Here is a 13,622-nt window from a genome sequence, read left to right on the forward strand (position 1 = left end):
GAGGCACTTCCTCCTTCCTACCTCTCCTTGTTCCGAAACCCCGTCTGTTGAAACAGATCTTTTCAATGGGGAGCCAGCGGCCTGTCAAAGCTCCGAAACACTGACTTCGTTTGAGGGAGGGGAGGTTAGACCCAAAGCAGCGGCGAATGTCAGCCGGATCGCTTCTGAAAGCCTCTCAGATTTAGTGCGTAAAAAGAAAAAGTGACCGGAGTGAAAATAACAATGGCTGCGACGTAGCGCAACTTTTGGATCCAGGGGTGGATGATCAAGAGTCGGACTCAGTCGGTGCTGCTGGTTGGTGACTTTTTTTTTTTTCGGACTAGAAGGAGACTTGGAGGACGACTTTCAGCATGAAGAAGCAGTTCAATCGCATGAAGCAGCTGGCCAACCAGACTGTTGGAAGGTGAGTGTCGGATCTGGTGGCATATGCTGCGCTTTAAACTGGCAGACGGTAATAATGTTAGATGTGGTTAGTTTGGGTCTTCTGTTGTCAGCCCGTCTGCTTGTTGTTGTGGGCGGCGTCGGAAGGACTCGGACGTGATTTTAGGGGAGGAAAAAGTTTATATATTAGTTGAAAAACATGTTTTATGTAGTTTTTTTGTCGTCTGCAAGCCGTGTAAAATGGTTTAATAACTGGAAGCGTTTAACTCTTAAACAAAAAAATCCCTGAAAAAGTAAAAGTTGAATCGAGTCAACGCTTCCTCAAGGTTCGCATCTTATATTTTTATTCATAATTTGACCCTTTTTGACTTTAGCTTATGTTTATTGCAAAACTGGACACAATCTTGCTGGATATTTTAGCTTGAACAGAATGACTAGGGGGCAGTCCTAATCTAATGTATCTAATGTATCTAACCTATCTAATGTACGCTGTATGTAACAGTGTTTTTGAATGGGACATGGGCGTCTCCAAAACCTTTTCCAATGGGCGACGCAATGGGGGCCAATAATAATCCTGTGGTGGCACACCCAAACAGATTTTTTCAATGTATGCAGCTGTGGCAATAGGTCCAATTAAAAACAATTGGGCTGATATGAATAGTCTGTAGTAGTTTTTAAGTTCATGTTTTTATGTACTCGTTTTCTCTTGTCCATAACTTTGAAACTCAGCAAGTTCTCTGATTTATTTATTTTTTAACCAAAAATGTACTGATATCATTAGAAGGTGAGGCCAGGAGTTGTTGACAGACATTTAAGACTGGAACTATAATAAGAAAGCATATGGGGAAAAAATGAATAAATAAATGGGTATTATCAAATCATTTATTTTTGTTTCTTTCTTAAATCCACACATAAAGAAATATAACACATGTTCAAATGTCTGACATGAAGGGTGGACATGCTTTAACTCAGAATTATGACTCAAAGACATAAAAGACTTGATGTGGGCAGACACATTCATATTATTTCCATTTTTTTAAATTAATAATTTTATTTATATTGGAACTGTTTTAATATTATATTCCATATATGTGTACTATAAGAAAGAGAGGTATTTTTTTGTCCCTTAATAAAATAACACTAAAAGCTTCACGATCAACTGCCTACAGTGTTAATACTGTTAATACTAGGCTAATACTTAACTTAATTACTTTAATCAGTCTTTTTGTTTTACCAGGATTAGTTCTGAGAACTAAAAAATAAAATATCTATCTAAAGGTCCCAGATCTAGATTTTGTACTCTCCTAGAGTGGAATCTCTTCAGAAATGTGCTTTAGGACTCATTTCCTGATAGCACAGCTGATTAGACTACCCAACCCGGCCTCTGCCCTCTTCGCTGTCCCTATGGGGCAACCTCGCCTTGTCCTCCGTCAGCCACAGCTGAGCCAGTGTTTCCACCTATTACTGTACACCACTGAATAAATCTGTGGTTCCTCTCCATGCAACAGCTTCCTCAGAATGACTTGTCCATCACTCTGAGGGGCTTGGCCATGGATTCCTTCCAGTCGTTGCTCCACACACGTTGTGCAACGGCAGTAAAAGTCAACTAAGCCCCGCTCGGAGGTTGCTTTATTGAGAAGCAAAACTGTTGCGAGCAGACGCCCTCCCTGGATTATGCCCGGGAAGGGTTAACCCTGCTCGAAATGCTTAAAAAGTACAAGTGCAAGCTAAAAAAAACATAAATAGCTTAGGTTCTTATGCTTAATTAAACCACAGCCAGCTGGTTCTGATATAATCCTTTTGAAATTGAATTGAAAGTTGGTTCTAATGCGCAACAAACCACAGCTAAAAGAGTCTGCATGAGATATGACAACACATAAACAACAACACAGCTGGTCTTTGCAGACAGTGTGTGGTCGGCGGAGCAGGTTGGGACAGTTTGCTATGGGCAGCACACTGAGGGGATTTTGTGGAGTAAGCATTCCCAGCGTTGAGGACCGGGGGACCCTGGCTCAAACAAAGAAAGTCTCTTTCTTTTCATAAAGGAGGAAGCCAGCTGGATTTCCATTCGATTAACAGGAGGAGGCAGTTGAATCACCAGAGTTCAAACACAGCAGTGTTTACAAACAGCTTTACCGAGTTATTTTAATAAAATCAGAGGCTGCAAAGTGACTCAGGGATGTGGTTGGATTTATATTTTCTTCACTGCATTTGCTCAACGTGGTTTCATAATATCAGTATATTGCACGTGACGTCTTCATGCACAGTGCACGCCCCACGCCGAGCCTCTGTCTGAAGGAGTCTATTCTTAGAACAGTAGCTGCTGCCCAACTCTAAGCCGGATCAATGCTAATTCAGTATTGATAAGAATCATGAGATTGTTTTTGTAGCTTACTCCTTGAGAGGTTTGCCGCTGCAGTCTGATGCCTAATGTGATAAGAACGGAAACTAAAGTTCTTCTATTGGGATGTCATGTTACTGTCCAGCAAACCAGTCTGTAATCAGGGAGTGAAATAAAAATAAAGATTTTAATTATTTATTTATTTATTTATTTTTACAAAATGCCCATCTGCAGATGTGCATTTAGATTTACTCTGACATCCCTAAAATTGAATCAAATGCAATATAATTCCCAGCTATTCTTTGACTAAATGTTTTTTTTTTTTTAAATCTCAGCAGAGGTAGTCTTGCTTTTCCTTTTTTTTTATTTTATAAACAGTGAGGGCATCTGAGGCCCCAGTGATGTAAGCCTTTACTGTATGCAGAGGGTGGAACATAAGGATCATTTTCTCAGAAGCTCATAACAGCATTGTGTAATACCTCATGTCTGAGCAGGAGATGGTTAATTGATCCCTGCGAGGTTTAAATTCACGGTGTGCGCTCAGAGTGCTGCGGAGACAGACGAGATCCACGGGGAGTTTTGTATGGAGACACAACTCGCGGCACATTTGTCAGATATCGATTGGAAATGATACAGGTTAAAACACATTGGGCTTCTTCCGCCTGCAAACTCCAGGTGCTCTAGAAGGCATTCTGGCATCCTGTCAACATTTCCTTGAAGCTTTTAGAGCGATGACATGACGTTGTTTATACCCAGATTGTGTCACAAAAAGCGTAATATGTTTCTGACATCAACAAGCCTTGTGGCAATTCTCACCCTCATGCATGCACACATCGGCCCCTGTTGCCACAACAAACAGGTTGCCGATGAGTCAAGAAGTGTGCTTTTCAGACTGGGTGGAGGAATCTGACGGGTTCAGTTTGGCCTCTAGTGCATACTTGTGGAGCTCGGCTGTACAAATGATGCACGATAATTTAAAGCTCTCATGCTCTCTGACAGGTCTTCATAGGTGAAGCTTAATACCAGGTTTCTATTCGCTACAGGCATTTGTAACAACCTGCGCACAGGAGGAGCTGGGTTTGCTAACCTGCTTTAGTAAACTCCAACCAGTGTGGTTGAAACAACATTGGATTGTTCTAAAAAATGTCAGTGAATGCTGAGTTTACGTACACAAACACATGCAAATACGCCGGGCAGCATTAGGGGCTCTCGGATAAATCTTCTGATCTGTGTTTTTCCTCCACAGAGCTGAAAAAACAGAAGTCCTGAGTGATGACCTCCTTCAGGTAAATATCACGTCTTGAAGTGTATCTGCTATAATGGCTCTATCTATGATTTTATTTGTTTTATTATTTTCCGTTGGTTTATTTTGCATTTCTTCACTTGATTTATCATTTTACATTTTATTATTTAACTTTGTCTTAATTTTGCTTATATTTGTATCTTATTTTTGTTTTGTTTTGTTTCATTCTTTGTTCTGTTTTGTCTTTAATTTCATTTTAGCTAGTAAACATATTTTTTTTATTTCATAAAGATTTTTATTACTAAAATATATTACCATGAATAATATTTTAGTGAAAGGCTACTTTATATAAGTGAAATGTAAGCTGCATTAATTGTTGCAGCCTTAGCAGGAGGAGCTGAAGCAGTTTTTTTTTTATTTTTTTTTATGTGGCTGTAATTCAACATCCATCTGTATTAAAAAGCGATCTGGTCTGAGCTTTGTGTTACATCAGCTTTAGTTGAACTAATCTGCATGTATAAAAACTTTTTTTTTTTTTTTGGTGGGGCACATTTTCTGGAGAGGAAAAAAAACTGCAGAAGTTTCAAGTGTAGCGTTCCCATCTAAGACTCTGTTAAAGCCATCATGCCTTTGCTGCTTGTTGAAGCCAAACTCTCTGGGCTTTGAGTACAACCGCTGGCGTTTAAACTTTACACCAAAGTTTAAGCACAAGCGGTTGTGTGCAGTCGTACGTTCAGTAACGCTACACCAGCACAAGGTGAGCGCTTCAAGAGAAATGGCTCACTACTTCAACGGTGAAGTCAGTTTCGTGTTTAGGAAATCAAAGTGGATGCACGCTGCTGAGTGCGTATGTTGTTGTTGGGGGATGGGAACACTTTGGCTTGTGAAACGGTGAGATCATCTTTTGAAAAAAAAAAAAAAAAGTGGGAATAAATACAGCGGAAATGAAGAAAAGCAGTGCAGAAAGGCTAATCGGTGCAGAGTAAATCTTCAACAACCGTCATTCGGCCTCAGAAGTGGAAGCTTTATGACCAGCAGCGGTGAACTCTGAACCGTATGCGGCTCACACCCAGTAACTCCCAACACAAAATGGTGCTAAACATAAATGTTTCCACATAAATAGTACTGTCATCTCTAGCTAAATATATTTGTTATTTTTATAAGCCAACAGAAGAGAACAGACTCAGCCGTCCCACTGAATACTCTTTCCCGTCTTTGACGCTGAACGTCAGGGAGTTTTGTGCTGCGTTAGACATTCCTTAATCTCCGGCTCTCGGTGAGGAATGTTATTGTCAGGAGGTCAGCATTGTTAAAGTAGCTTGGACATCTTTTGGCAGCTCCAGCTTCTGACAGGATTTCTTTTAAAATGGCAAAAACACGTCATGCACAGATCTCTGTCAAAGTTTCAGGTCTTTGTGACCTAAAAAAGACCAGACCTCGGTGGATTACTTAGAATCTTGTTCCACCTTTAATTTAACACAAATGCTGGATCATTTCTTCAAAATTCAGAAACATAACAATTGTAATGAAACATGAACAAATATGCTGGGATATTTTTTCCCTCTGGTCCTGCACAAGTTTTGTTTCGTTTCTGGTCTATAAAGATTTTGTTTCATTCTTCTGTGTATTTGGACATATGCTTGGACTTGCTGTGATACTAACAAATAAAATCCCTCTTTATCTTAAGGACGACGATGCTCCAAACCAATAGAATTTAACCCCACACCATGATACAACCACCACCATGTTTCAGTGTGGAGTAGTTGTCTTGCAGTTGGAAAGTTGCGGGTTCCCTTGGAGAAGGCAATTAGCGCAAGGTTTCCATCTTATCTTCACATTGATGCATAAATATGAGGGTGTTGTATGTGGGGTTTGTTGAAAGAAACTCTAGTGCTTTGATCAGTCAATATGACTGCTAAATTTGGGCATTGCCATCTAGGAATATGCCTGAGCCATAAGGAAAGAAGAAATTCACTGATTACATAATTTGCTAACTTCATATCTTTGGGCAATTATTGCTGTTTAGCCAAGATCACAAGACCACAGCTCATAGCTCTGCCCCCCCCCCCCAGCCTGGTGCAGTAGGCAATATGCACGATGGGAGCATCGCTTCATGTACCTCTCTTCTTAAACTGATTTGCCAATACCTCTGTATTGGCATTTCTAAACTCATCAGACCACAAAACCTTCTACCATTACTCCAGAGTTCAATCTTTATGCTCCCTTGTCAAATTGCAGCCCTTTTTTTCCAATTACCTTCGCTCATCAGTAGTTTGCTTGAGGCTACGCAGCTGTTGAATCCCAGTCCCTTCCCTTCATATTTTGTGTGTGGAACTGTTGAACATACTCTTGTAATCACCGATCACAATCATTCATTTTGTTCCGACCACAAATTTTCCACAAGTATTATGGTTTCGCACAATTCTTCCAGTTTTTATTAATTCATTAAACAGCCTGTAATACAATATTTGTTGGTTTTTTCCCCCTTGCTGCATGGCAATGATTGGACTCTTCTGAAACAAGAACAGGATTTGTCTTCCCATATGGTTAGTTTTAGAAATAAGGTGCTACTCAGTGCATTTCTAAAAATTGATATTTTTTTTTTACTTGCTGAAACACAGCCAAGAATCTGTAGGATAGTTACTACACAGATGATTATTTGTTTAGTTGAAACCAGATTCTTGGCTGCAATTGACTTTTGCTTTGGAAAGGTAGAAAAACCGCTTTGTCGTTGGACAAATGTCAGGATCATTCTGCTAGAATGACAAAACAAAATCAAAATGTTTCTTAGCAAGGTATTAGTTTAACTTTATGCAACCAGGTAATTGCATTTTTTATGTTTCACATTTCCTTCTCTAATTGTGTAGATTTCAGTTAAATTGTGAGTCACTATCAGAAAAATGGGCGACATTAATGGGATTGTGTGCTCTTTGCACATCTGCTGACTACTGATTTGCATGTTTCTAATAGTCAGTTGTTACATCTGCAATGATCTGAGTAAAGTGTGCGGCTTACACACATGCAAGAGTAAATCAACACTGTTATTTAATCACTCTGCCTGGAAAAGCTTTTCTTCCATCTTCCAAGTGTGAGACCAGAGGGGATAATTTTTCCTAACCCACTTCCCACAATCTCCTGCATCCCCCCCCTCTTTTCTACGAACAGTCCAATATGAAACTCGACTCTGTTATTTCCATGCTGTCATAGTACTCTCTTCTCTTGCATTTTCCATAATGCTTTGCATTGGGTAAGACATTTCTCTTGTTTGGACTCGTCCTGCTTCAGTGGGAGGGTCTGGGAGGCTGTCAGACTGGATTGTATCCTTGCCTGATCTCAAAGTGAAGGGCATCGAGTTGGAACTGGTTCCTGAAGTCAGTATTTGAATATAACTGAAGATGAGATATCCAAATGGGGCGTTAGATACTCTACTATGTTCATATTTAATGGTTGTATGGTAAGCGAGTATTACATTGGGTCAGTTGGTGAGGGAAACCTTTGGTGATCATGCAGTTTTGGTATAATCAAAAGTGCATCATCATACACTGTTGGTGGTGTATGATGTAGGTTTAAACAGCTTGCACATGTTTAAACCTACAACATAGATATTATTGTTCTCACAGGTGAATTCAAACCACAATACTCTATGTTGTAGTTCAGTATAGTTCTTTTTTTTCACACTGATCATCACAAATAAACTAACCTTGCAAAATAGAGAATGGACATTCTGCGTTGTCATATATTATGTCACACTGAATAAAAGTAGGCAAGAAATTCACTTTTTACTTTCCAAAATGCAGATATAGTCATAAGATAAGCTATACTCTATGACTTAATGGATTGTTTAACAAATTGTGGCAGAAATAACTTCAAGTAGTTTATTTTTGTTAGACCTTATCCACTGCTTTATTTGTCGTGTGAAATTGGCACACTTCAGTGGTGCTTCATTTAATTTAGATTTGAGTAAGTTTGTTACATACACAGCTCTCTGGGGCATTTCAGTCAAACTGAGGTCTGGACTTTGACTGGACCATTGAAACACCTTGGCTATGTTTTTATTTTCCTTCTGTAGTATATTTATTGCTGTGCTTTGCAATGAATATACAGGCCCAAATCTTCAGGACACAGGTCCTCATGTTTGACTATAAAATACTTTGCTCAACTCGGTAACTGCAATCTACGCAGATGTGGGCAAAACAGCCCACATCACTACACCAGCACCACCACACTTTAAACTTGGCATGGTAGGTGATAGGCTTTTCATTATTCATCACACTGTGTATGTGATTCAGCATCTCAATTGATTCAATCAATCCATACAATATTTTCTCCAGAAGTCTTGTGTTTTTTCTTTTTCATCTCAAACTTTTCAAACTTAAGTTTTGCTGCAATATTTGTTTTAGCGAGTAGAAGCTTTCTTACACACTCTTTAATTGTACGGTTAGTTTTGTCATTGTGCTAGGAGAGGTCTCCAAAATATCTGACATAGATCTAGGTATTGCTTGTTGTCATGCCTCTGAGCATTGAATGGCCTGACTTTTAGGACGATCACTCCAGGAAAATTAGCGGCTAATTGTCTTTCTCTCTGTTGAATGGATGGACTTCAGAGAGAGGTCTATCCATTCCTCTCTATTCAAACCTTTCTGGATTTTTGGGGAGCAACAATTGCTTCTCTAAACTGATTGCTGATGTCTTTCCAACACACCTGAACAAAGTCCAAATCAATAAAAGTCTTGCCATTACAGAGGTGGTCTCATTTGCTGATGAAGCAGTTAATGAGAAACAACCTGCTGTATTTCACATCAGCTCTTTGTTGTATCTAGAGTAAGTCGATTCTCAATGTTAAGATTTCCTTTCTCAAATTAGAGTGACTTTCACCCTAATTATATAACCACTTGATAGTTTGAATTTAAAACTGTTGGAGATCTGACCACGACCTAGTAGAGCCAGCATAAAACTGATGTCTTTAAGCCTAAAGGCATCATTAGAGAGTTCTGGCCAACAGAGTTGGAATCCCAAAATTACTTAAAGATGCTGTTTGAGGCAACTTCCACTTCGCACATCATCCATTACCAGCCGACAGGCATGTGATCTACAGATTAACTTTAAACCTGTTTCTTTCTTAAAAAAAAAAAAAGAAATAAAAATAGGGTGCACATTTTTATTTAATGAACAGGTTTCCTTGTTTTCACTTGCACAGTTCTTGCTTAAATCTCTGCTCTCACACTAAAAAATCTTCCCTGTTTACAAATATGCTCTGTTTCCCTTAAAAAATGTTTCTGTGTTCAGCAAGTATCTTTTGCTCCTATTCGAGTCATGCACTTCATGCTTTAACTTTGTATGTAGGAATGAAACCAGCACTCATTTATGTGCTGCACCTGCAGATTATCTACGCTCTCGTATGGAGGAAAATTGTGTCATGGTAACAGTATCAGCTAATAGAAAGACAGTGTTACTGACATCACTACCTCGTTTTCTTCATAGAGTGATTCGTGAACATGTAGGACAGAGATGAGAGTGCCCGCAATCAGAGGAAGTTTGACGAGAGAAGCAGAAACATCAGAAACAAGAAGCATTACATCTGAGTGCAAAAATATTTTTAGGGATAAGCAGATCAACATTTCAAGCAAGCAAGACATTTTTTTAAGTGTGTGTGTGCGTGCATGTTTTTTGGAACTCAAACTGTTTCATTGAGTTAACAAGGTGATTTTTCAGAGGTGCAGTGATTCTTCAGGGGAGATGTTAGTCACCACCTCTTATGCTGGGGTCGTGGTTGTCAGCTGGGGGTTAGTATTGCATTCAAACTTCATCTCTGTTCCGGGAGAGAAGAAAATGCCGTGCAGTCCTGCACAAAGCACATAAAATAGTCTCCCTATTCTCTGCAGCAAGCAAAGGGTGGCAGTCCCCGTTTTACTGCTCATGACTGAAAGTAACAGAAAAGGTCAAACTGACAGATGAGTCATATTTTAATTGGATTTGGCCTAGGACAGAATGAGGAACTTGAAGGAGATCACAAGGCAGACCAAGAGCTCACTAAAGCGGCTATATGTCCATTTTGACCTTGAAACATGTTGGTCGATCTCTTACCGCTGCAGCCTGATCTCAGATGAGCAGAAAGCAATGGATGGATGGTTGTAATGATAGTCAGCATCCTACTTAAAATGTATCTGGTCTGATTTGATTCATCACTACAAATTGAAAAAAGTTTCCTTGGTTTTTAGCCTAAGTAATTTCCCAGAAAAGGGGGGAAAGTGTTTCCTTTCTTTCCTTCTTTTTTCTTTTTTTTTCATTCTGATGTTCAGAATCACATGAAAACACTTAGACACTTAGCTTAATTGAATTTGGACTTTAAAGTAAAGCTGCTTACTCTATTTTCTTTTTACTTCCAACTAAAGCAACTTTTCTTCTGAGTTAGTCTAGCTCTCTGGAAGATTTCTAGATTATTTTCTTACTTCTGGTTCATCGTTATCTTCGTAATCGTTAGTTCCTGCCTGTCGGGTCATCCAGCTAATCATCTTCGATGATGCAGCTTTTCAGTCTACCAAAGTGAAAACGCACCCGTCCACACACGGCTTCTGAGTCACTCACTGAACATTCCACATTTCTGCTGTTGTAGGTCAGAGGTCAGCAACTGGAGCTCGCTATGCTCAGTTTTCACTGTTTGGAAAAGAAAAAGCAGAAAACTGAAAAGTTGGCAGTGAGTGTGAACCTTTGGAAAGTGTGGTAACAGCAGAGTGGAAGCAGTCATCTCTTTTAATTTTTAGTGTGTGTGGGCTTGTCTGAGACAATTATCAAGCGATTTGGCCTGTTCCTTTTTTTTCCCTCTCATCCAACTTTTAATCCACCATTTATCAGGGCGTGTGGTTGAGCTTGTGCTTGAGAATATTTAATTGAGCAAGAACAGAAGTCTGAGTTTGGGAGGACGGTGAAACCAAAACACGGAAGAGACTCTTAGCCAGAAATCTTTGAGAAACCCACCAAGATTTTCCTTTTCTGAGAGACTTACTTCTGTACCTAATCTTTATATTTTCTTGTTTGCTCTGTGTTCCCTTTTCTATAAACTTCCATCTCTTATATGCATGGAAAGAGTTTGTACTAAAGACACAGGATGTGATCAATATGTTTGTAGCCCAGCCGTCTCACCCACACTGCAGACTCTCAGAGCTCTTTCTTTTCTTTCTTGGCAGACGTTATTGGAAAACCTGCAACTAATCAAGTCATCACCAGATATTCCTAGAGTTAGGGATTGTATTTATTGTCTCTATTGTATCTTCCAGGGTAGAAAGTGGAATCCAGCTGTGATATTGCTCTAAAAGGGAACAATGAATTGGAGAGGATAAAAGTGAAGGAAGAGGATGAGATCTGACAGCAAATAGACTCAGATCTTTGGGCGCAGCTGGATGTTTACATCAAGAAAGGAAGAGGAAGATAATACTCAACAGGCAGGGAGCTATTTGTGATCTAATGTAAAAAAACCCCAGCCTGTCCAGACCTCAAGAAAAAGAAATGCAATAATTATTTTGCAAACATGACGCACTGTTTTACCTACTGAATAACCACACACCTGCATTTTTCACCTGACAGACTTAGCATCACTGATACAACTGTTGATTATTTTCCACTAATTTGATGTATATCATAAAGTAAATTAAAAACTAATATCGCCAAATTAAAATTGTTCAGTACCAATTTTTCCCTGGTTCTCCTTATAATGCACTTCCTTGTGTTTTATTGTTGTAAAATTATCCTGAAATCAATGCTGTCTTCTCAGATATGAGTCAAGTGCTTCTTGCAGCAGCGCAGGACACAAGCAAACAACTTTTGCAAGAATAATTTGGTGAAAAACTGGTGCTTAAAGTAGAAAAACAAACAAAAAACAAGTTTAGCTGCTCAAAGAACTGAAACTAGTTGTGTTATACCTCATGTGTTGTCACTAGATGCATGTGCGCATGGAGATTTGCTATCAAATCTCGAGTCTAGATTTTATCTAGACTATAAAATGAGTTGCAACAAAATATCAAAGCAAAAAGAGAACCTGAATGTGACATCATGCACGTTTAGATAGCATGCTTTAATGTTTCAAGTCTTTCACTGTTTGAACGAGGCTCGTTATAATGTACACTGCACTGTTTATCGTTACAGCATTAAGGCATGTAAAACAGCAGGGAATATCTGTATAACAACTGCTCAGGATGGATAACCTGTTAAGTCAGTTTTGCGGTCAATATGATTGTTTTCTAAAGTTTCACATGTCTCTGTCAGAAAAGCTTTCCCTGCCCTCCTTAAAGAGCCCCGTCACTGCATTCCCTCTTGACTCATCCTTGTGTCTTTGTGTCTTAGCTGCTTGTTGTTCTGCTGCTAACACAGTCAGATCCTCCATGACGTCCCAATACCAAGGACAGGATGGAAACTTTTGCAGATGAATGTGGGCTTATCCAGCCTCTGTGTTTTGATTTGTAGCCTTCACCTGGGTCGTATATGTTGAACAGGAAGATGGAAGGTTTATGTTTCCTTCATCCTGGTTCGAACCAGTGCACTGATCTTTTCCTACTGTTTTCTTTGTTCACATTTTGAATTGTGTTTTCTATTATTTTTTTTTTGTCTTGTGTGTTCATGCAGATCGAGAGGCGGATGGAGCTGGTGCGCTTGGTGTCGCACAACATGCACAAGAGGCTGGTGTCCTGTCTGCAGGGTCAACTTGGCACCGACACAGAGAAGAGACATGTAAGAAGAATGTGTTATCGCTGTTAGCCTTTGCTTTATTATCTGAGCTGAACTTTAAACTAAACACAACTTTACTGTCAAGTCACATTATAAACATTCGATGCATTGCTGCAAAACTTTACAGATGTTTCTGTGCCACATGGATGGCCTGTGCTGAGATTATGGCTCCGGCCACCTTTTAGGGTGACGGTAACAAGGATCGGTATCTTGTGCAGTGAACACATGGCATCTGTTCTTATGTAACACATAGATATGAAAAATGGCTTCCTACCAAAGTCATAATCCCTGTAGAGCAGCTGCAGTTGGTGTTACCAATGAAACTAACTGCTCTTGTGTTCCTCTGCCAAACTTGTTTATGTTGTTTTCACCTAAATTATCCAAACAGGATATTGTGTGACTTTCCTAAAGTTATAACTCAGCTTCAAGTCGTTTTTGTTTTATAGGAGCCTGACTTTGTTTTTATGTCCTGTTGCAGAAAAAGCTGCCGCTGACGGGGTTGTCCCAGACCATGCAGGAAGGCGGAGCTCAGCTAGGAGACGAGGGCCTGATTGGGTGAGGAAAAACTGTAACACTCCTCGAACATTTCCATGTTTTGTCACGCTACAACCATAAACAGGAACATATTCTATCGAGATTTTATTTATTTAACCCTTTTGTGCAGTTTTGTGAGTGCCTCTGGGGTTTGTTGAAGAATGTTAGGGAACAAAGCATATTATGAAGATCTAGTCAGAGGTAAAATTGTGGAGGAGTTTAAAGCGGGGTAAGGTTATAAAACAACATTCGAAACTTTTAACACAGAGCTCTGTTTAATCCATCATCCGAAGAAAACATACACAGATGAAGAGAGCATTAATCAGAGACACAGAACAGAACAGGTCCGTGGTAACTCTGGAGGAGAGAGATCTGCTCGCCATTTTATAAAAAATGGAGGAGTCA

The 13,622-nt window shown here is 39.5% G+C and overlaps 1 protein-coding gene across 3 annotated transcripts in view; it reads left to right on the forward strand.

Moving 5' to 3' along the window:
• arhgap17b (Rho GTPase activating protein 17b) overlaps nucleotides 1-13,622 on the forward strand; it is a 26,855-nt gene continuing 13,233 nt past the window's right edge. For 2 of the 3 annotated variants that reach the window (XM_032586594.1, XM_032586595.1), the window contains exons 1-4: nucleotides 1-403; nucleotides 3,969-4,008; nucleotides 12,582-12,686; nucleotides 13,162-13,238. In XM_032586594.1, coding sequence (XP_032442485.1) covers nucleotides 351-403; nucleotides 3,969-4,008; nucleotides 12,582-12,686; nucleotides 13,162-13,238 — 275 coding nt within the window. In that variant the 5' untranslated portion in view covers nucleotides 1-350. The remainder of the gene's footprint in view (nucleotides 404-3,968; nucleotides 4,009-12,581; nucleotides 12,687-13,161; nucleotides 13,239-13,622) is intronic. The other variant, XM_032586596.1, reaches the window with a different exon arrangement.

This window comes from Xiphophorus hellerii, chromosome 16 (genome assembly GCF_003331165.1).
Source record: "Xiphophorus hellerii strain 12219 chromosome 16, Xiphophorus_hellerii-4.1, whole genome shotgun sequence".
Classification (NCBI taxonomy): Eukaryota; Metazoa; Chordata; class Actinopteri; order Cyprinodontiformes; family Poeciliidae; genus Xiphophorus; species Xiphophorus hellerii.